Raw genomic sequence first — 22,110 nt, 5'->3', positions numbered from 1 at the left:
TTCAGGTAAAGAGGCTTAGAGTGTGAAAGCTTGCTATGGATTTGGGGACATCTGAGCCTATAATATCCCTGTGTTACAATTTCACCTGCCCATTTGCAAACTGAACACCAATTTTGTAACACCCAGTAAACACAGTTGCCCCAGGACGCAGGTGGTGTAAACTAAAAGGGTAAATTTGGACTGATACACATTCTCATGTAGAGAGACAGTTTGCCTTACTGGGATGGGCCAGTTTGCTTCTCTATTCCCTGTAGCTGTCAGAGGTTATCTTTTAGAGTCTCGTTTCCTTAGAGCAATAATCTCTTTAACATACAGGTTGGAAGAGTTCTCTTATTTTTTTTTTAAATTAATTTTTATTGGAGTATAGTCACTTTACAATGTTGTGTTAGTTTCTGCTGTACAGCAAAGTAAATCAGCTATATGTATACATATATCTCCTCTTTTTTGGATTTCCTGACCATTTAGGTCACCACAGAGCACTGAGTAGAGTTCCCTGTGCTATACAGTAGGTTCTCATTAGTCATCTGTTTTATACATAGTAGTGTATATATGTCAATCCCAATCTCCCAATTCGTCCCACTCCCCCTTCCCCCCTTGGTATCCATACGCTGTTCTCTATGTCTGTGTCTCTATTTTTGCTTTGCAAATAAGTTCATCTGTATCATTTTTTCTAGATTCCACATATTAGCAATATTATACGATATTTGTTTTTCTCTTTCTGACTTACTTCATTCTGTATGACCGTCTCTAGGTCCATCGGAAGATTTCTCTTAGAATTAAGAATTGTCACTGTGGCAGATATGGTGGACCAGCATGCCAACTCCTAGTGTGTAGAGGTTGGAAAATGTAAAACTTTATTCCCCAGACTCCCTTGCAGTTCAGGTTTTGATGTGATTGAGTTTCTGGTAATGAGATGCACTTCTTTGATACTTGGATGTGGGAACCAAGTCATGTGTGGAAAGAGGCAGGGTAATGGGTACCCATATTTGGTAGTGTGGACTGTGCCATGGGTTGTGTGGTTCTGGAGCTGCTAGCTTTAGCAACGGCTTCTCAGTTCAGCAGGCAGCTTCCTGAGCCAGCAGTTCCCTTGGGGGCCGAGTTCTATGGCATGGATTTGGGAATCACTCCTCGAGTCAGTTCTTTAGCTAGCCAACTCCGCTCCTCCATTTAATATCTTGCAGTAAATCCCTCTCTTTGTAAACCTGCTGATTGATATAACTCTATAGCTGCAGAGCTATCTGTTAACTATAGCTAACAAGATAAGTTGTCTTACCTTGTTCACTTGTTGGCTGAGACAAAATAAAATGGTTGGAATTTTATCTTTGGCCTTGATTTTACTACAGATATCCTTTCCCCAAAGATAGTTTTGGACTATCCTGTTCCCTTTTGCATGCTTTTCCTTGTGATGGTGGATGACCTTATATTGAACTTTCCCCCAGAGTTATATTGATGTTTCCATCTTCATTGACCTATTTAATTGGGACAATTTCATGTGCCAATTAATACCTCATCTCTCTATAAAAATATAGAATATTGTATTATTAATAAGCATAGCTATTTAATAATAGCTATGGAATGCATATCTGCTGAAGCTTGTAACAGACACAGAAAGGGCTGGGAGAAACATTCTACTATTTATCAAGACATAAGTACTGGCATTTCATTTTCAACAAAAGAGCACTACCCCATTATATTATAAATCATGGCTAGCCTATTTCCTGACATCTTAGTACAATCATGGCATCTCATGACAGCTAAAAAAATGTTAACGTTATATTGTTAGAGGCATCACACTAGACTCTGATTTTGATTAGTTGTCTTATGGAACTATTCTTACCCTAGTTTGCTGAAACTTTGCTATGAGAAATGGACTCAGACATCTCAGGCATACAAAGTGCTGGTTGGAAAGGCACTGATTTAACTGGGCAGGACTATGCCAGGAATTATAAAGGTGGAATATACCCTGAAGTGCCTTCTTTAAATCCTTGGAGTTGTTGTCCTTCAGCTAGGAACAGCTACAGGGCAGATCAATTTGAGAAGTTAGACTCCAAGCCTGAGTGGAGAGTGCTTTCCCATTTTGCAGGTTCTGTGGAAAGAGCTCTGCCTTGCACTAGATGCTTAAGGGCATGTGGGCTCTTTGTGAATGAAGCAGGGAACAAACATTTCTGAAGAAGAACAAACATTCTGTCTCAAATTCAGAACTAAAAAAGGAATTTGTTTATTGAGGGCAAGGGGATGCAAGCAATATAAAAATCAAAAGCTTATCTGGCTTTAATTGACTCTTCCTTCTCTGCTTCTCAAGGTGGAGCTGGATTTTATTTGTACATTTTCTAAGGGTCCCAATCTGCTCAGGAAATCCTTATACAGGGGTAGCTGTGGGGCAGATTCCTTAAGTGACCCTTTATGAGAATTCTTATCAGGGTGGGAGTAATTGCTCAATGCTGCCTACTTCTTTCCCCTCTGCTTCATGTGTACTACAAAATAGTCATTGCATGCGATGGTGAGCCCAGCGATTAGTGAAAAGAAGCTCTGGAAGCCCACTTTGCCATCTCGGCACTGGTCCAGGTCCTTCATTATTTTGTCCACAGCCAGAGGGTCTTTTTGATTCTGAAAAAAAAAGGACAGAGGCAAGAAATACGAGTCAATGGTTGCAATGACGAAATACGAGTCAATGGTTGCAATGACGAGCTTCTTTGATTTGTACTGCTGACAGCTATATATGTAATCTCCTAATTATTTGAGTTCTTGCTTTAGGTCATAGTGATCTTTGGAGGTCATCTAAATGTATTTTTCTGCTTTGAGTAAATTTCAGTAAATTTCAGTAAATTCATATTTATTTCAAGCTAGGAAAGAGGTTTCCATGGCATTCCTTTATATAACTCAGGGACTAGAAACAGCCTATTTCTAGAAAGAGGAGATTCAGTGCCAGAGAAGGGGGACTCACGACTCTGAACTCTCAGTCCACTTAGAAACCAGCATGGCCTTCTGACATGCTTTACTTACAGTCCAACTGTTACCACAATTTTCAAAATCACAAAATTCTGTCTGAGAACCACCCCAAATTCCCCCATTTTGTAGTTTAAACTTATATTCTCTTGACAAACTTTCATTCCTGATAGCATGGTCAAGTCCTTAAAGAAGGAAACTCCTATGAAAGACCTCATGCGATTATTTAGGGAGTAAATTTCAGATCATTGTCCTATGGATTTTAAAGAGGTGTTAATGATGCCCTGGGGTGTGTTAGGTTTAAAGAGTTCAGGCAGATGGTCCTCATTTCTTGGCACAGCTGAGGCCAGTCTAGGGTGGCTTCATATCGTATTAGCCAGGTGACCTTGAGTAAGTCACACAGCTTGGTGGGCCTTCGTGTAACAACTAAGAATTGAGGTTGGACTAGAGCGTTTCTAAGATTGCTTCTGTTCTTAATAAGTTGGTCAATCTATGCCATCCTCTACTCTTTGCTGGACGTACTCTTTGTTTTACACTGGATGTACTTCAAAAGCAGTATGTGTGATGGAGTTATAAAACTCCCCATGATTCTCAATGCCTAGCATGAATACATGGAACTAAGATGAGCAGGTAAGATCCCCTTTGTTTTTTCTTTTACTCTGTTTTCCAGGTGATTGGCTTGATCACTCCTTTTCGTAGTGATGATGCTTAGAAGTGGGAAAGTGTGGTTTCTCCCGTAGGGTCCATGCCATCAGCCAGAGGGAAATATGGCCCTTTACAGGTGTTAAAGGACTCAGGTAAAATATTTATGAATTTCATTGATTGTATAGATGAGTGGGGGAACTGATACTCAGTGTCTCAAGTGTGCTGGATGTTTATAAACTGCACTCAGAAATCCCTTAAGGTAAAACAGCAGCATTTCCTACATGCCCTACGCAATCAACTATAACCTGTCTATGCAGCTACCTCTGCTTTTGGTGGGTTTCAGTTAATTCTGGCCTTAACCCCAGCTTCCTGGCTGTGGTCAGAAGGAGTGAAATTTGGATGATGTAAGGGGTCAACTTTAGAAACAAAACGACCTGTGAATGCAGCGAGTGTGGGTGTGCTTGGAATTATGACCCCATGCTTAGAATAAATTATACTGCCATGTTCAGTACTCGGTACTGAACACTTTATGTTTATCAAGCCACAAAGCCTGTAGGGAGGAAGGATCTTCGTCTCACATGATATCATCCTGGCTTCTAACTTATGCAACAACACAATGAGTGTTTAGAAGTAGACCAAGAACACCTTTGTTTGTGTGATGGGCAGGTTTACAATGAGCACATTTTGTCCTTGAATTTTATGCTTGCCTGGAAGGATCACAGAGAGTGAATGTGGTCTTGGAGATAATCATGTCCAGCCTCTCATTTTCCAGAGGCAGGAACTGAGGCACAGAAAGCTGAAGCAACCTTCCCAGTTAGGGTCCTGGTCTGGGGCTCTATCACAGAACTGTACAAAAGCAGAACAACAGTATCCGCTAACTCATTCTGGGATAGCATTGTGGTAACTGCAGCTCTGAGATACTAGTTAAGCTATTTATATCTGTTTATTTGACTGGTATTGATAACATGTAAATCATCATGTACGACAAAACCCTATTTTAATGAGTCAGGAATCAGGGGCTTGATTAATGCTGTTTACCAGGCAGATGACAAGAGGCAGAACCCTGTCTTTTACCATCTCCTCCCTTCACCCTTTAGAGGCTAATGCACACCAAACACAGTAATGATCCCTTCAAATGACTCTGGCTGTGGCAGGGAGAGAAGGGCCTGCATTTCAATCTAATATTTTGTTAGGCAATGTTTCACCTTCAGTGAAACGCAACAACCATCTCTTGAGGGCCTATGATGTAAAAGGGCAACTGTGCCTTGTTGCCTAATGTCCTGAGTGGTGTATCTGAGCTCATGGCAGATCCTTTTCTGGTCTTCACGGACCTCTCGATCTGTCAAAGGTGAGGCATAAACTCAAACTGCGCTCCTGTGTTCTCATTGCATTTTCAATGTGAAAAGCAGTTATTTCTGGAGTGCCGCTTGGCTCTCATTCAGCAGATGCTTGACACCATTACTTTAGAGCAGTGCTGGAAAAAAATTTTAAAGCCTTTATCTAAAGGGATTTAATTTAAGAAGGGAGATTCAAGTTGCTCAAAGTGTATATGACCAGGATGTGGTACCTCCAGTGCCAGGTTTATGGACCTGAGGGCAACAAGGCAACCTGGTTGATTACTCTGGTGAAAGGCCTTCTTTCCTGCAACTCTGTCTTAATGGACACAGATGACTCCAGATGGAATCCTTCTAACACCTCGCATTATGGTGATTTGTGTGTAGTCTCATTTCACTTCCAAACTGTAAGCTCCTTGAGGGCAGGGGCTGTGTCTTCTTTACCTTCTGTTTCCTCCCCTAGTATATTACAAACAGTAGGCATTCAATAATGTTTAATAAGTAAATGAATGAAAACACCTTTCTAGTAGTGACTTCCACAGGGAAGGGCTGGAAAGAGGAAGGGAAAGGAACTAGGGCCCAGAAGCATTGATTTTTACATCTGGTTCTGGTTCTTTCTGAGCCTTTCAACACTTACTTCCAAAAATCCAGGGAACTCCTTTTCCATGAGTACTCTCAGGTCCTCCTTTGTTAAGTAGCCTTTATCCCCAGCAAATTTGTGAAATGTGAACATCATGGTTTCCATGGCGTGTTCCATTTGAGAGGGCATTTTGGTGAGGTCTGTTGGAACCTATTAAAGGATGTAAAGAAACAATTTACATTAACTTTTAAGCGACATGAATTACCAGTCTTTTGAGAATGATTGGAAGAGGGTGATTAGCTCATTCATTCAATCCTTTTCAGCTGTAAAATTCAATGACTATAAGGACCAGTTCACTCAGGTTTTATGCCTCCTGCTGATGGAAATAGGCAGTTCAGGTATTGGTGCTCTGAATAAGGGATTTATCTAGTTGCCTGCTAATTTTGCATAAATCACCTAATGAAGAATAAAAATACTAATTATTTGTAAAAGCAAGATCAGTGCCCCTCCTTTTAACTGACAAAGCACCTACTGAAAGAACAGACGTTTCTCGGTTTCTCTTAGCGCTGGTAAATGGGACTCTTCGATATGGATATGGCTGAATACCAACAACCCACACAATCAAGCCTGGTTAATATAAAAACTTCAACTCTCCAAGCTTAACTAGGTAACCTTGTTCAGTCATTCTAGGGTTTAGAAATCTGCTTAAAAATGAATTTTGTCTCCTGAGCATGTATTGGCCTCACCACGTGGCTCGCGGGATCTTAGTTCCCTGACCGGAACTGAACACAGGCCACTGCAGTGAAAGTGCCGAGTCCTAACCACTGGACCGCCAGGGAATTCCATGTATTCTTTACTAAAGTTCTGAACTTGTTATTGATTGTAACAAAGACATTTGCATGTTTGGTAGTAACATGCAGTTGCCCTACCCAAATAAAAGCTACCCAAAGCCCATTATCTACTTCCTTGAGAAGGAACAAGTAATAGTATATCCTAATTCCTTTGGGGATCTGATATATTTTTGGTAGCACTAGACAAAAGAGCTACTCTCACAGTCTGGGGTGCAGTGGGAAAGAAAGGAAGAGCTTTTCATTGTGAATAGTTTAAAACAAAGAGACTTCCCTGGTGGTGCAGTGGTTAAGAATCCGCCTACCAACGCAGGGGACACGAGTTCGAACCCTGGTCTGGGAAGAGCCCACATGCCGCGGAGCAACTAAGCCCGTGTGCCACAACTACTGAGCCTGCGTCCCACAACTACTGAAGCCCACACACCTAGAGCCCGTGCTCTGCAACAAGAGAAGCCACCGCAATGGGAAGCCCGTGCACTGCAACGAAGAGTAGCCCCGCTCACTGCCACTAGAGAAAGCCCGCCTGCAGCAACGAAGACCCAACACAGCCAATAAATAAATAAATTTAATTAAAAAAAAAAAGAAAAAGAAAAAAAGAAAGGAAAGGATGTGTCAGATCATTATATTCAGGTGTAATAATCTGGGGGCATATGTCTCATCAAGACCCAATACCTGGTACTTAATAGGAGCCCAGTGAATTTTGCTTAACTGGAAGGCATGCTTTAGCCAGAATGGAGTAGCTTTGGCTAACACCACCTAAAATCACTACTGGATAGGAAACAGGTGAATTTGAATTGAGACTGTAATATACCACTCAAAAAAAAAAAAAAACCACAAAAAACCATCAAGAATAAGTTTAGAGCAGAGATTGAAGGAGAGGCTGGCAACTTCCCCTGAAGAGTCTCAATAGGAACTGGAGACATGCTTTCAGTCTGGTTCCTTCCGCTGACATATGCGTGCTCAGCACAGATTTGTAAATGCTGTCTGTTACAGAGAAGGTGGAGTTGGTGAACATGAGGATTGAAAAATTACACTTTAAGAGTCGAAAGTTCTACCCCTTAATCCCCAGAAAAGTACAGGAATCAGCATGCCAAAGAATGCTATACTCTAGAGAATGCTATAAACCAGAATCTGGCATGATTCATCTGGAAAGCAGTTCTCTTGGAGAGAGCAGCCAACTCAAGGTCCACTGTGGGATGAATTCCAGGGGAACCACACCCTTTCCCCTCTCTCCTGACACAGCCAGGATCTGGCTTCAGATGGCAGTGGGCTTAGAGGGAGTCAGCCTTGCCTGGATTGGCTCTGGAAGTCCAGCGACACAAGAGAACTGAACTGAATGAGTCACCTGTGGGAGAAGGCTGTGGCATCCCACCCCAGTTCTGAAATATCTCAGGAAAGGAGTCAGCCACCACAGAGGTTTAAAAATACCCGTGCCCAAGCTCAAGTGGCAGAGCACTTCACAACAAATGCCCAAAGATCCCAGAAACTGGAACTGGCTGTGGGACACCTAGTTCACATTCTTCACAGGGCAGAGCAGAAGGAAAATGCACTGCAAAGCCAGAGAAGTAAGAAAGGGAATACAGCAGGGTAAGGACCCCTAAAATAGGAAACAGGCTAATTTAGGAACCTCTAAGAAATACAACTTGTAAGCTGAGGAAGTCCTGGCCACCCCTGAATACCTTCTTCAAGAGAGTGAGGCCAATCTTCCTCTAGTGAGCACTCAGGTCACTCCACACCCAGCCCTGGATTGTCTATGCTCATTGTGAAGTGCCAGAGCTTTCCTGCCCCACTGGATCTCCCTCTGCTGTTTACTCAGCACATGGGCTGTGGACACAGCAGTCAGCACAGACTCCCTGTTTGTTCTGCAATAAGAATGTAGATCAGGGGCTACTCAGGAGATCTAAGGTTGTGAAAGTGAAAACAGCTTTGAAAACCAGAGATGACCACCCTCTCATCAGTAACCAAGGCCCCTGAGGGCACTGACCTGGGTTATGAGCAAGTTATTCCGTTTTGAAGGTGAAGCCAGTACACTGGTTTTAAAGTAAGATGAAGGAAAAGGGGAAGATGTGATTAATACTGTTCTTTCGGCTAGTGGATGAATCCTACAGCTCTTCCAGAGTGCAGCGGTTGACCTACTGAGTCAGCCTGCCCGGCCCTCCCATCTTAGGTGGGGCTTGCCCGGCCTGGGCTGACGGAAGCACTGACCATTGGTTGCTAAAGCAGCAAGCAGTTCAGGGACTTGAATTCGCCGTTTCCACACGCCCCTGCCCCAGAAGAGTCCCACCCAGGGACTCTATAGCTTCTGGCTCGGAAACACTTCCAATGGATAGCCTTGGGCTTGGGGTTGAGGGGCTGCAGCGTCCTCTGTTCCCCAGACAGCCTACTCTGGCACCTGAAACACTCCATCCATTTAATCATTTGCCCGTCTCTCTATCTTAGATTTAAGTTCCTCTAGGTTAAGAACTGTGAATTATTCAGTTCTATCCACGAACAACTAAATAGTGGTTTAGTGTTTGCTAATGAGCGAATGAATCAATCAAACAATTCCCTTGGCTGGAGCTGACGTGCAGGTGTGATTACCGGGTCTGGGCTGAAACCCTTGAGGCTGGGAGCTCTGCGGGAGGAGGTGAGGGCTGGGAAGGGCCCGGAAAGGGGCGGCCTATGAATGAACCGCAGAGTACATTCCATAGCAGAGTACATTCCATAGCGGAGGAGAAAACGGTGCGCCCTGCTAAACAGGTCTGGTCACCCAACACGACTTGACTTTTCTTTCTCTTCTCACTCTTACCGTTTTCTTGAGTTTTGGTTTATCCCACTTTACTGCTCTCTCACTGTGAGCTCCACAGGCTCTAACTACTTCATCATTCACTCACCTTTTATTGAATCATTTTATTCTTATGTCTGTGTATCTCCTACACAGGTCTGAAGAGTGGAAGCTCACGTGTCTTTGTGTAGTTTTCGCTTCCGAAAAGAATCCTGAGCTTTACAAATTTAGTTACAGCGGTGGGAATTCAATTTTCCATTTTTTCTGTTCCTTCACCAAGCACCTACTTTGCATGACCCTGTCATGGCGTTAGGCACACGTGGGTGTGCTCTCCACCGCCTCTGCCCCATGATGCTTGCCTTTGGGGAGTTCACCAGCTAAGGTCATACTATTTTAAAATATGTCCTGAATTCTAGTTAACTGTGTTTGTTTCTTTCCACACTAAACTGGGGGCTCCAGTAGCAGGGTCCCAGAAGCTAGCGCCCTGTCCTCAGAGCCTGCTCAATGAATCAGTAAGAAGGAAATTGACAATAATGTAAATTTTGATCCTTCTGGGAGTAGCAGGGAAGTAGGAGGCCTCCTTAGAAAAGTGTCTGCTCCTAAGCAATACCAAATGTTTGCTCTGGACCCATGCCCAGATCCAGGCCATAATTTCAAAAAGGAGACTTCCAAAGAGCAAGAAGTCTGATCTACTTTGCTCTTTCGTGTCTTGTCCATACCCTACTTTTCTTACAGCCCACCCAGAAAATAATTGGCAGAATGTCAGTAAAAACAAACATCTGTTATCTAAAATGTGTTTTAGGTTTCCTTCCTTTTGCTTTGAGGAATTTAAAAAGAAAAAAATTTGGGGGGTTGGGGAGGTGGGATGGGGAATTGAACCCAGAAGGCATTCTTGATTTGATCCCTAAAGGGATTTCAGAAGAAGTGAGTGGAGGCAATGTATCTGATCCAGGCTGTCTCTCCCACCTCTCACCAAACATAAAACTTTCCCACTAAAAAAAGTGAGCAGCAAAAGAAAAGCTCCAGATGCAATTCAATAGGAGAACTCTGAAGCCTTCTCTACCCTAAAAGAGTACATCTAGTTTTCCTTGAAGAGTTGTCAGGCATCACCAGAATTGGCAAACAATAGCCACTGTGACAACTGCTGTTAAACCCACTGAAGGGCTAGGAAGTGCTGAAAATTGTTAAAAATAAGCAAATTCATTCTTTTTGCTTTTGATGTGAGATTCCTAAATTGTTGAGTCCCGGGAAAATGAGAAGCTTAAGAAAGATCCTAATAAAAAGATCAGTCCTGGGGGCTTCCCTGGTGGCGCAGTGGTTGAGAGTCCGCCTGCCAATGCAGGGGACACGGGTTCGAGCCCTGGTCTGGGAAGATCCCACATGCCGCGGAGCGACTAGGCCCGTGAGCCACAATTGCTGAGCCTGCGCGTCTGGAGCCTGTGCTCCGCAACAAGAGAGGCCACGATAGTGAGAGGCCCGCGCACCGCGATGAAGAGTGGCCCCCGCTTGCCAGAACTGGAGAAAGCCCTCGCACAGAAACGAAGACCCAACACAGCCAAAAATAAAATAAATAAATAAATAAATAAAAAGATCAGTCTAGCTTTCCCAGCACTCTGAGTGCTAATCTGCACATTATAACTCTGAAAGGATTCCATTGTTTCCCTCAACTTTAAAAGACTGTACTGGATCAAGGCCATACCAAGTGGGTAGTGCTCTAAAAAATTCACATTTTTGGAGCTGTCCATGGAAAGCAAGGAGGCACTCAGTCTCAGCTCCACCCAGCGCAAGGCCTGACCTCACTGGAGTGGCTGCTGGAGAGGCTGGACAGGGGCCAGACATGGGAGGAAAAGGGCCATCTGATGTTGTATGCAGGAAAAGCCAGGGAAGACCATCACCTAGAACTCAGGGTTCTATGCTCAGTAGACCCTCAGGAAAATTTGAAGAACCAAAATAAGAATCTCCAAATGGTGTATCAAGGACCACAGTGAAGAAAGTAGCTTCTGGCTGTCGAGGAAGGAATGCATCATTTGGAAGAGATGATTAAATAGAAACTGGAGAGGAATCTGTGGGGGCAGGGCTGATGAAGAAATTCCAAATGAGTTATATGAACTCATTCCTGCCCTAATGCCTATCATTACCTTTTGCAATTTGCTGCAACACGTTGGAGGCAAAGATCATTGACAGGGTGTTGAGCCTGGCCTCACCTGAGGTGCAGGATATAAAAATCCACTGCTGCAGGTTGAAACTCAGGCTGCAGGGGAAAAAGCATCTGCAGCAACTGCAAACCTCTTAACGGGAAAAGCTACCTCCCAAATAAAGCTGGGGCAGCCTGCCAGCAGGCATACAAGCCGATAACCCAGCAGCAGTTCTGCCATGGCCCTACCAGTCTAACTGCTGTCTTCACCCACAGTTCAGTCAAGAAACCTCTCCTTCAGATTGCGGGCCAAGTCCTGGTGTGACTCACTTCCTCTTGGAAAATGCCCTCTAAGATGGCACAGTTCCCCTTTTCCTTCAGGGAGTGTTCTGTCTGAACCATCTGCAGAGAGAATCTGGAACCATCCGGGCCACACCCTCACGGTCTCACAACTGAGTCACAGGCCTCCACTAGGAGAATCCGGGAGCCCTTTGTGCTAACCACGCCCTGCAGAAAGCTCCCAGCGAAGGGGGTGGGCTTAGTGTATTCCAGAGTCTGGCCCAGGGCTCGGCTGTGCCTGGCACGAGGCTAGCTGCTCTGCTTTCCCACCACCCCGGCCCAACAAGGCAGATTCCGGGTTTCAGTTAGGTGGAGCTCGGTCGAGGCGAGAGAGTGTGGTATCCAGGCCTAGGGGCAGCGCCTGTCGTCTGGCCAGGCTCAAATCGTGACCAGGTACCAACAGCTCATTGCACTGGGCCAGATTAGTCTGGGTTAGAAGATCCTTCATTAAGCCTGCTCTTCCTCTATCTCTGTATAGTTCCACTTGTTTAAGACAGCAAGAAGGGATCCCTTTCAGTACACAAATCACTTCACACAGGTTTCACATAGGCTTCCCTCCCCCTCTTACCCCTACCCCCCAGCAAAACTGCATTATAAAGAAAACTAATAGACCTTCCTCCCTCGGTCGGCAGTAAGAACCTTCCCGTCTAGCAGACAAAACAACAGGAAGCCCAACCTGAAGCATCGGGGAGAGGGGCTGAGGGGTGTCCTTTGGGTAGGGAAACCGCCAGCCCTCCCCGAGCCTGCACGGGCCGTCCAGCTAGGAGGTGGTTACGAACATCTGGACAGAGGTCAGCCTGCAGCCGGAGCACACAAAGAAATACGCCGGCCAGGACAGGGGGCCAGAAGCGGGGCTTCGGGTAACTGGGGCGACTAGTCGAAAAGTAGGAAAGTGGGTGTAAAGAAAGATAAACCGAAAGGTAGGAGAGAGCAGACCCCGGGGCACCAACACGGAGGTACAGTAGTGAAGGACAAGGGCTCCCTCCCCCCGCCCGCGAGGATCTGGGGGGTCGCGCCGGGGCGGGACAGGGGCGCTGCTCGCCAAGCCAGGGTGTGGCCCAGATACCTCCCCATCTCCAGCCGATCGTCGACCAGGCCCCCTGGCGCCCGGGACACCCGGCGAAGCCAGCCGGGCGAGCCAGAGCCGCCGATGCGGGGGTTTCCACGGGCGGGGGGCCTGGGGCTGGGGACCGCCCGGGACCGACGGGCGGAACTCACCGTGGCAGGAGGCGCGGCGGGGAGGCTCGGCTGGCGGGGGCGCTCGGGTGGCGGGGACGCGCGGCCAGTGAGCAGAGCGCCGCGGGCTGGGCGCCTTAGTAAGTGGGGGTGGGGAGCGGGGGAGGCAGGAGGAGCCTGGGCCGGTGTCAGGGCCTCCGCTCACCCCACCCCTTCTCCTCCCTCCTCTTCCTGCCCCCGCACCCAACACTCACACCCCGGGCGCAGCGCACACACACCCTTCTTTCGCTGTGCGGAGGAGCCTCGCTCCAGGGCTCCCCACCGCCCCCAGTGAGAGCAATACTGTAAACTTCTCTTCCTACTCAAATACTCTCGAATATTTTAGGGTATTCCCCACCCTCGGCCGTGCCCTTCCTCTCGGGTTTGGTTTTAGCGAGTGAGTATGCAAATCCAAGAATCCAGCCATTCTGTGGGTGGGGCGCGCTGGCCCAGAACCAGATTGTAAGCGCTCGTCCGTAACCTAAAGGTCTAGGAATTATTTTCTAGATGATACTGCAGGGAGGGGCCCGTGGAGTCCTAACGACCGCGAGGGCGTCAGACTTGGTTGGTTTCAGATTAGGCCCTAGGAGGTCAGTTGGGAGGGTCATCCAAGGCCTGGGCCGCCTGTCCACGGGCAACTCTCGGAGAAGCCGAGTTCCCTGCCAGCGCCTGCTCGCAGAGTGGAGGGGGGTGGCTGCCGTTTGGTGGCTAGTCAGCTCGAGGGCATTACAAACCCTTTGTTGAACTGGAGATTTACCCCTTTTAGTGTGAATGGCTTCCATCGTAGTCGAAACCTGTTTCAGGATCTCCTTTTTTTTGTCCTGAAATTGGCCTGTTTGGTCCTCAAACTCTTTAGAAGAAATTTAGAGAAAACCTAAGTGTTTCCTAGCTGACGCTGTTCCCCCCCCCCCCATATTTTTTAATAATATTTATTTATTTGGTTGTGCCAGGTCTTAGTTGCAGCAGGAGGGCTCCTTAGTTGTGGCACGCAAACTGTTAGTTGCCGCGTGCATGTGGGATCTAGTTCCCTGATCAGGAATCCAACCCGGCCCCCTGTACTGGGAGCACGAAGACTTATCCACTGCACCACCAGGAAAGTCCCCCCCCCCCACCTTTTATTTTAATTGTGGTTTAGGTTAAATGTAAAGTACTAGCAGCTGTTGGTGGAAAAGGGCCCAGTCCCAAGTCCTGGGTTTTCCTTTGTTCCCAGGGGAGGTCCCGGGAGGAGTGAGTGATCCCAAAGGAATGAACAGACTTGGGGAATCCTCCAAGTGCCTCCAAGTGACTAATCTTGGCTCTTGCCAGAAAAACTCAACTTGGATTTCAGCTCTCACTCTGCTGGGTTCCTGCAACACTGGTGCTGAATGTTCAGGGGGGCACTCCTGCAAAAAACATAGGCTTCCTAAGTTCTTCCTAGGCCTTAGGTTACAGTCAAGAATGGAGAAAATTCTAGATCCCTTTAGTTCCAGGAAATATGCAACTGGGTTTAGAATGAGAATACCTGAGTTCCGTATACTATAGACTCCTTATTTGATTTCTTCATTTGATTCACAAACATTTAGGAATGCTTCATGTATGTGCTAGGGCCTGGGGATTCAGAAATCAAAGAATCAGTCCTGTCTCTCAAAGAGCTTCAAATCTTGTTGGAAGATAGATTAGCAAATGGCTAAAATCCAGTGAGCTCAGTGAATGATAGAGGACACGAAGGGACACTGTGAGAACATTGAGGAGGGTCCTCCAAGTCCCCATGGAATGGTCGCAGAACAATTCCTGGAGGAGGAGCATTTGATAGACGTTCTTAAATAACAATAACGTTTACCATGACTTTTAAATCTGATTGTAAAAAAGGTTACATTCTTATTGTAGAAGGTTTGGAAAATATACCAATGTATAAAAAGGAAAATAAGATTATTTGTAAACTCATGGACCAAAGAGAAATACTTTTATACATTTCCTTTGATGGAAGAAGTTTTTACATTATGAGGTATGGGGAAGCCATTTTGGCTTATACATGATTTCACTTAAACTTTATGCTAACTAGAAGAGCCTATTTTGTGGCCAAACATGCATTGTACATCTGCTTTAATCATTAAAGAAAAGAGTACATTTAAAAAATCAAAATGGAGTAAGTGTGGCTCAGGCATCCTAAATGGAGTCCATTGTGGGTGACCATTGTGAATGTGATTTCAGATAGTTCCTACATCGTTAAGAACTTGAATTTTCTGAACTGTATCAGACTCAAGAACACCACCAGCCCCTCTCAAAACAGTATCTGCTAGGGACTTCCCTGGTGGTCCAGTGGTTAAGACTCCTCGCTTCCACTGCAGGCGGCACCGGTTCCATCCCTGGTCGGGGAACTAAGATCCGGCATGCCGTGCAACGTGGCTAAAAAACAAACAAACAAACAAAACAAACAAAAAACCCAGTATCTGCTAGCAGCTGCCAGCTGCAACCTCATGGTCTTAAGGTCTTCCTTTGTAACTGTGCAACCATTTGGGACGCCAACCAACCCTTACTTAATAAGCACCCTTACTTCTTGCCAGATCTAATTTTAATTCTCGACAAACAACTTATGTAATTTTGCAGTTTTTGCGTTTATAAGCCTCCTCATTTGTAGTCCAGTGGAACACAATTCAAGTGCTTCTTGAATCTGTGTCTCCTTTGGTATCATCCTCAGTTTGGCTCAAATACAACTATTTTTTATTCCTTTTATAGATTTTTTTGATTATTTCTGTCCATACCTTTTAGTCTTTTTATGCATATATATTACATATATAAATATAAATAAATAAATATATATATAATTTGGGGATTTAGGTAGATTTATTTATTTATTTATTTTTGGCTGTGTTGGGTCTTCGTTGGGCACACAGGCTTTCTCTAGTTGCTGCGAGCAGGGGCTACTCTTCGTTGCAGTGCGCGGGCTTTTCACTGCAGTGGCTTCTCTTGTTGCGGAGTACAGGCTCTAGGCGCGCGGGCTTCAGTAGTTGTGGCGCACGGGCTTAGTTGCTCCGCGGCATGTGGGATCTTCCCGGACCAGGGCTTGAAGCCACGTCCCCCACATTGGCAGGCAGATTCTTAACCACTGCGCCACCAGGGAAGTCCAGGGGGGATTTTTTTTTTTTTTTTTTTTTTGAAAATTGAACCCAGAAGGGATTGTTGAATTTGATCCTTAAAGGGAATTCAGAAAAAGTTAGTTGAGGCAATGGATCTGTCTCTCCCACCTTTCACCAAACTTGCTCACTAAAAAAGTGGGCAGCAAAGGAAAAGTTCCAGATGCAATCCAATAGGAAGAAAGAACTCCAAAGCTTTCTGTACTCCAACAGAGTACATCCAGTTTTCCTCAAAGAGCTGTCAGGCATCAGCCAGAATTGGCAAACAATAGCCACTGTGACAACTGCTGTCAAATCCATTGGTGGGTTGGGTGGTAGTTATTTAGTGAAGAGCTAGGAAGTGCTGAAAATTGTTAAAAATAAGCAAATTCATTCTTCTTGCTTCTGATGTGAAATTCCTAAATTGTGACCACACTGATTATAAAATTATGTATTCTATTTTTGTCCCATAATAACGTATCTTTATTACTTTGTATGTCATTAAATATCAAGAGCATGATTGTTCATTTACTCACTCATTTTTTTTTTTTTTTTTCCCACTCAACAAGTAACTACAGTTGGCTGTCCATATCTGGGTGGTCCTCATCCTCAGATTCAACCAACCATGGATCGAAAATTTTCAGAAAAATAATTCCAGAAAGTTCCAAAAAACAAAACTTGAATTTGCCTTTCTGGCAACTGTTTACATTGCATTTACATACTATTTACAACTATTTGCATGGTATTTACATTCTATTTGGTATTACAAGTAATCTAGAGATGATTTAAAATATATCGGAGGATGTGTGTAGGTTATATGTGATACTGTACCATCTTATATAAGGGACTTGAGCATCCGTGGATTTTGGTATGGGGGGAGTTTCTGGAACCAGTACCCACAAGGGTACCAAGGGAAAACTGTATTCAATTACACTGTGGCTTCTCTACTCTCTTCTTTGGCCTGCTGGCCAGATTCTGAGGGCTCCCATGTCTTAGTGGCCGCAGCTCCACAAGATGGACAGGACTTCCAAAGTCCTGGGTTTCCAAAGCATTGTATTAATGGTTTGAATCATAGTTGTAGCAAAAGGAAACTTTATTCACCAATTACGGAACCCTAGTAAGGAGTCACAACAGTCCTCCATGGCAGTTCCGTTGAGAACTACCAATTTACAGTTGCCTGGTCAAGACTTTTTGCTGGCAACCCCCAAAACAAAACAAAACAACAAACCCCCAAGTGTGGCTTTACTAGTACACCCTAAATAGGGAAATGCAATTTATTAAACATTTCCCATATTTTTCAAACATTTAGGTTGTTACCAATTTTTTACTGTCATAAATAATAATTATATATAAAAGAACTACTTTTGAATAAACATCTTTGCCCATGTTTATTTTCTTAGGATAGATTCCTATCAGGGACTGTCCTTTTTGTTTGTTTGTTTATGGCGATCTTAAAGGACCAGTAAGGGTTAGCCACATTCTGTGGGTGGGCAGATAGGAGGGAAAAGCATGTGCCAGGGCATGGAATTGTGAGGTATTGTGTCTATTCCAGGAATTGCCTCAGTTCTGCATGGGGAGAGTGCAAAGTCCCTTAGGGCCTCAGATGGGGATGAGTCTCAAGAGGAGGTGCCTTTCTCCAGGGCACCTGGGATACCCTGCTTGTTATTGAAGCAAACTTCGGTCTGCTCGCCAGTGTACAGTAAAGTCAATCTACTGACCCCAGGTTGTGGCGAAGGAAAGTGCAGCGTTTATTGTAGGTGCCAGACAAGAAGTCCTGGGCAGCTAATGCTCAAAAACCTGAACTCCCCCATGGGTTTCAGGGAAGCATTTTTATTATTTTTTACTTTTTAAAATTAATTTTTATTGGAGTATAGTTGCTTTACAATGTTGTGTTAGCCTACTGTACGGCAAAGTGAATCAGCTACATGTATACAAATATCCCCTCTTTTTTTGGATTTCCTTCCCATTTTGGTCACCACAGAGCATTGAATAGAGTTCCCTGAGCTACACAGTAGGTTTTCATTAGTTATCTATTTTATACAAAGTATCAATAGTGTATATATGTCAATCCCAATCTCCCAATTCATCCCACCCCCTCTTCCCCACTTGGTGTCCATATGTTTGTTCTCTATGTCTGTGTCTCTGTTTCTGCTTTGCAAATAAGATCATCTATACCATTTTTCTAGATTCCACATATGTGCATTAATATACGATATTTGTTTTTCTCTTTCTGACTTACTTCACTCTGTATGACAGTCTCTAGGTCCAACCATGTCTCTATAAATGACCCAATTTTGTTCCTTTTTATGGCTGAGTAATATTCCATTGTATATATGTACCACATCTTCTTTATCCATTCCTCTGTTGATGGACATTTAGGTTGGGGAAGCATCTTTAAAGGCAAGGTGAGGAAGGGGAGTCGCAGGGTGTGTGATCAGCTTGTGCACAATTCTCTGATTGATTGGTGGTGAAGTAGCAGGGCTGTGTCACAGGGGTTAACATTATCAATCCTCAGGCTCCAGTAGCTCTGGGGGCTACAGTGCTCATGGTCATCAAGTAGTTAACTTCTTCCATTTGTTGGGGGTTTTAGCATCTGTAAAACAACTCAGGAAGTGTGCATCAGATACTGTTATCTGTATACTTCAGATAAGAACTAAAGATTCTGTGACTGCCATATGGCCGATTTACTGTTTAAATTCTTATAAGTTCTCCTGGCCCAACTGCTATTTTTGCCACTACGTGTTCACATCCTTTCAATCATTAACTCTTGAGCCAGGCTTTTGTGACTCAGGGGCGGCCTGGGAGACTACAGCTTTTCTACAAAAAGGAGGCAGGCAGAGGACAAGGTGGTGAGGGGTCTGTCCCAGGAAAGTTCTATAGGGTCCTGCTCTGTTACGTGCTAAAGAATTTGGAGTTCATTTCTGAAGGTGACAAGGAGCCACCGAAGAATGTTAAAGGAGGAGTGAGTGACTCTCCCACTTACCAGCTGCGTGGCTCTGGGAAAGCCATCTCACCACTGTGAACCTGAGTCTCCTAATGGGTAAAATAGGGATAGACGCCTGTCGTCTGGGGTGATGGCAAAGAATGAACTGGCTCATGACCATGAGGCATCCAGCTCAGCCCTGGTATGCAGCAGCTTCTGGGCAGCAGATCAGATTCTGTGTGATCCCTCCCTGCAGAGAAGAAGCTTTAAGGAGGCCAAGCAGGGCTGTTCTGTGGCCCAAGGTCCCTGGTGTGGGATTTGTGGGTGAACACCTTTGAGCAGACTTCCTTCTAGGGCACTGGGAGGACTCCTTTGAGGCTGTGCTTGCTGTGCTAACTTATCTCTTGGAGCAGCAGAAGCTGAAACCTTTCTTTTTTTAACACAAGAGAACTCTTAGCTTGGGGTTGGAAACCATCTGCTTTCTTCTATTGGTGAGCTGCAAATTCTAATGATTATAATCTATTAAATATTTACAGAGCACCTATTAATACCTGGAATCTTCTGGCTACTGGAGATATGTCAGGGACCAAGACAGACAAATTTCTGCCCTCATAAGCCTTTCATTCTAGCGGGAAAGGCAAATAAAATACAAGTAAAATGAAACTAATATAAAATTTTGGGTAAGTTGTAATGAGTGCCTTGATGGGAAAAACAAGGATCTGAGTGAGATAAGAATCGAAGTAGAAAGTCAGGGAAGACTACACTGAAGAGGGGACATTGGAACTCAGACCTAGAGGAAGAAGAGGAGCTAGGGTTGCAAATAAGGGAGGGACTAGGAGGAAGCTTTCTGGGTGGAGGGAAAAGCACATGCAGAGGCTGGGAGGTGAGGAGGGGCTTGGTCTGGGATGGGAATTGAAAACCACCAGTGTGCCTGCAGCAAGGGGAGCACGGGGGAGGGGGACTGGACATTCGGAGAGACAGTTTGGCTACATATCACAGGGGTTAAGAGCGCAGGCTTGGGGAGTGAATCATATTTTCTCTGACACTCATTAGCTATGTGATCTTGGCCATGTCACCAACCTTTCCAAACCTCAGTTCTCTCATCTGGAAAATGAACTCAAAAGGAATACCTGCCTCCTAGGAATATTGTGGCTATAAACGAGTAAATACTTAGCAGAGTGCCTGGCACATAGTAAGTGCCCACTCCTGTTAACTATAATTATTATTAATAAGTGGAGGGTGGGTTGGAGCCAGACAGACTTGTGTTGAAACCTGGCTCTGCTGCATGATTGCTTTGTGCCATGGGCAAGTAAGTCTCCGTGCCTTCTGTTTCCTCATCCATAAAATGGACTTCATATTCCTATCCTGGGTGGGGGTAGGTTGTTATGGGGATTATATGAAGTGATTTATGTGCAGCCATCCTGAAGGTAGGAGCCAACCTCTCAAGGTCTTTTAATTATTTTAAAGTATTTTCCTGAATATATCCAGCCTCTTTTTAAACACTCAAAAAAGAGACAGACAAAACCTTAATGAGGGACTTCCCTGGTGGCACAGTGGTTAAGAATCTGCCTGCCAACGCAGGGGACACTGGTTCAAGCCCTGGTCTGGGAAGATCCCACGTGCCACGGAGCAACTAAGCCCGTGCACCAAACTACTGAAGCCCGCGCGCCTAGAGCCCGTCGTGCTCCGCAACAAGAGAAGCCACTGCAATGAGAAGCCTGTGCACCGCAACGAAGAGTAGCCCCTGCTCGCCGCAGCTAGAGAAAGCCTGTGCGCAGCAACGAAGACCCAAAGCAGCCAAAAATAAATAAATTTATAAAAAAAAAACCTTAATGAAAATCAGTCACAAGTTTGCGGGTCCACTTATGTTATGGATTGGGGTAGCCGACAAAGAGAAACCTGGGAATTCTAGCCTTTCTCTTCCATCTTCTAGTCATAAGGGACTCTGATTTTCCAGATCTCTTCAAAGGAGGAAGAAAAAAGGATGCTGTACCTTGAGTTAAGTAATCAGTCCAGAACAGAACACCAGCTTGTCTGGACCCCAAGAATGCTTGGAGTTGGGGGAGAACTCTGCAAGATAAGACCTGCCCATCATGGGCTGTAGTCTGCCAGTCTCATATGCAGTTACCTTTTCTTTATTAAAACTTGAGAGGAAGTGGTGTTCCAGACAGAAATTCTGGGGGCTGTATGAAAGGGAAAGTTATTTAAGCCCCAGATACTCTGTGTTCATGGATGATACTGGAATGTAGCTGAGGAGTTCTCAGACCCACAGAAATGTGACTCCATGGGGCCCTGGTGACACAAACCCCTTGTGAAAAGCTGGCCACTTAGTATGAACTGGTGCCTCAACAGTATTAGCCAGCAAGTAGCTCTGGGGGTTCCAGGCAATCCTGTTTGGGGGCTGGAAGCTAGTGAGGCACCGGGGAAATGTAAGCTTGGTGGAGATTTGTGCTAGGAGAGGGTGTGTCCTTGCTTCCTAGCTAATGCTGTGGGACCCTCTGGTGGCTGCAGAGTGCGTAGCTCTGCAGTTGGGTTTGCTTTCTCCTGACTGGGCCTGGCAGCATATGGAGCAGGAAGCCTTGTTGAGAAACCCGAGGGTTGAAGCTGGTGCTGGGAAGTGTACAGAGCTGTCCTGAGATGGAGGCTGTGATTTAGGTGGGAACCCTGCCCTAGTGGCTCATTCCTTTGGTAGCATTTCTCAGGGCTTGAACAGTGGGAACAGTAATGCTCTGTGTACATGATGAAAAAAAAAAAAGCATGAAAATAGAGACATTAGGTTGAACTAGCATTTGGTGCTATATAGATAAAAGCCTCAATTGGGACATAGAATTCAACCAGTTTTATTGGTTGCCTTTTAAGCGCATTCATTCTAACAGTTTTGAGCACAGATATTCTGAAAACCCAAGTGCCTGGATATTGGAGGATATACTTGCTGGTAATTAATGGGGGGCATCTTTGAGGTCTATATTGGTCATGTCATATAAAAAGAAAAATGTAATCCAGGTCTCCCTTATTAAAAATTAACACAATAATTTCATAGTCTACAAAGCTCTTTCTCATGTGTTATTTTATTTGTTCCTTATAATCACCCCAAGAAGTATTTTAGATCGATTAAAATTATGATTATTGTAATTTATTGTGGTTTACATATATTATTTCTGAGTCTCATAAAATCCCTGTAAGACAGATGCTAAGTGTGTTTTCAGATGAGGAAGGGAAGCTCAGAGAGTTTAAATAATAACTTACCTAAGGGCATCTGTATGGCCCTATTAGAACCCAGATAAGCCTAC

The 22,110-nt window shown here is 44.8% G+C and overlaps 1 protein-coding gene and 1 pseudogene across 2 annotated transcripts in view; one reads left to right on the top strand and one right to left on the bottom strand.

Annotated features, from left to right (window-relative positions):
* Positions 1-22,110, top strand: part of LOC309667443 (late cornified envelope protein 2A-like) — a 345,865-nt pseudogene that overhangs the window by 67,104 nt on the left and 256,651 nt on the right. The window contains exon 6 of the transcript XR_014268573.1: positions 3,617-3,743. The product of XR_014268573.1 is annotated as a late cornified envelope protein 2A-like (transcript). The remainder of the gene's footprint in view (positions 1-3,616; positions 3,744-22,110) is intronic.
* S100A10 (S100 calcium binding protein A10) lies at positions 2,195-13,000 on the bottom strand. The gene is made up of 3 exons (XM_082475932.1): positions 12,809-13,000; positions 5,563-5,715; positions 2,195-2,607 (listed from the first exon to the last, which is right to left on the bottom strand). The coding sequence occupies exons 2-3, from the start codon at positions 5,692-5,694 to the stop codon at positions 2,446-2,448; spliced, it is 294 nt and encodes a 97-aa protein (XP_082332058.1). The 5' UTR covers positions 5,695-5,715; positions 12,809-13,000; the 3' UTR covers positions 2,195-2,445.

This window comes from Balaenoptera physalus (genome assembly GCF_965194825.1).
Source record: "Balaenoptera physalus genome assembly, chromosome: 1".
In the NCBI taxonomy this organism is placed as follows: Eukaryota; Metazoa; Chordata; class Mammalia; order Artiodactyla; family Balaenopteridae; genus Balaenoptera; species Balaenoptera physalus.
Note: the sequence above shows the minus strand (reverse complement) of the source record. Positions and strands in the feature narration are given on the sequence as shown.

What these genes read in the sequence shown, in the direction of transcription:
- S100A10 (XM_082475932.1), bottom strand. Translation starts at nt 5,694, where the DNA reads ATGCCCTCTCAAATGGAACACGCCATGGAAACCATGATGTTCACATTT. An exon ending in AGTTCCCTGGATTTTTGGAA is followed by an intron (nt 2,608 to 5,562) that starts GTAAGTGTTGAA and finishes TTTTTTTTTCAG; the next exon opens with AATCAAAAAGACCCTCTGGC.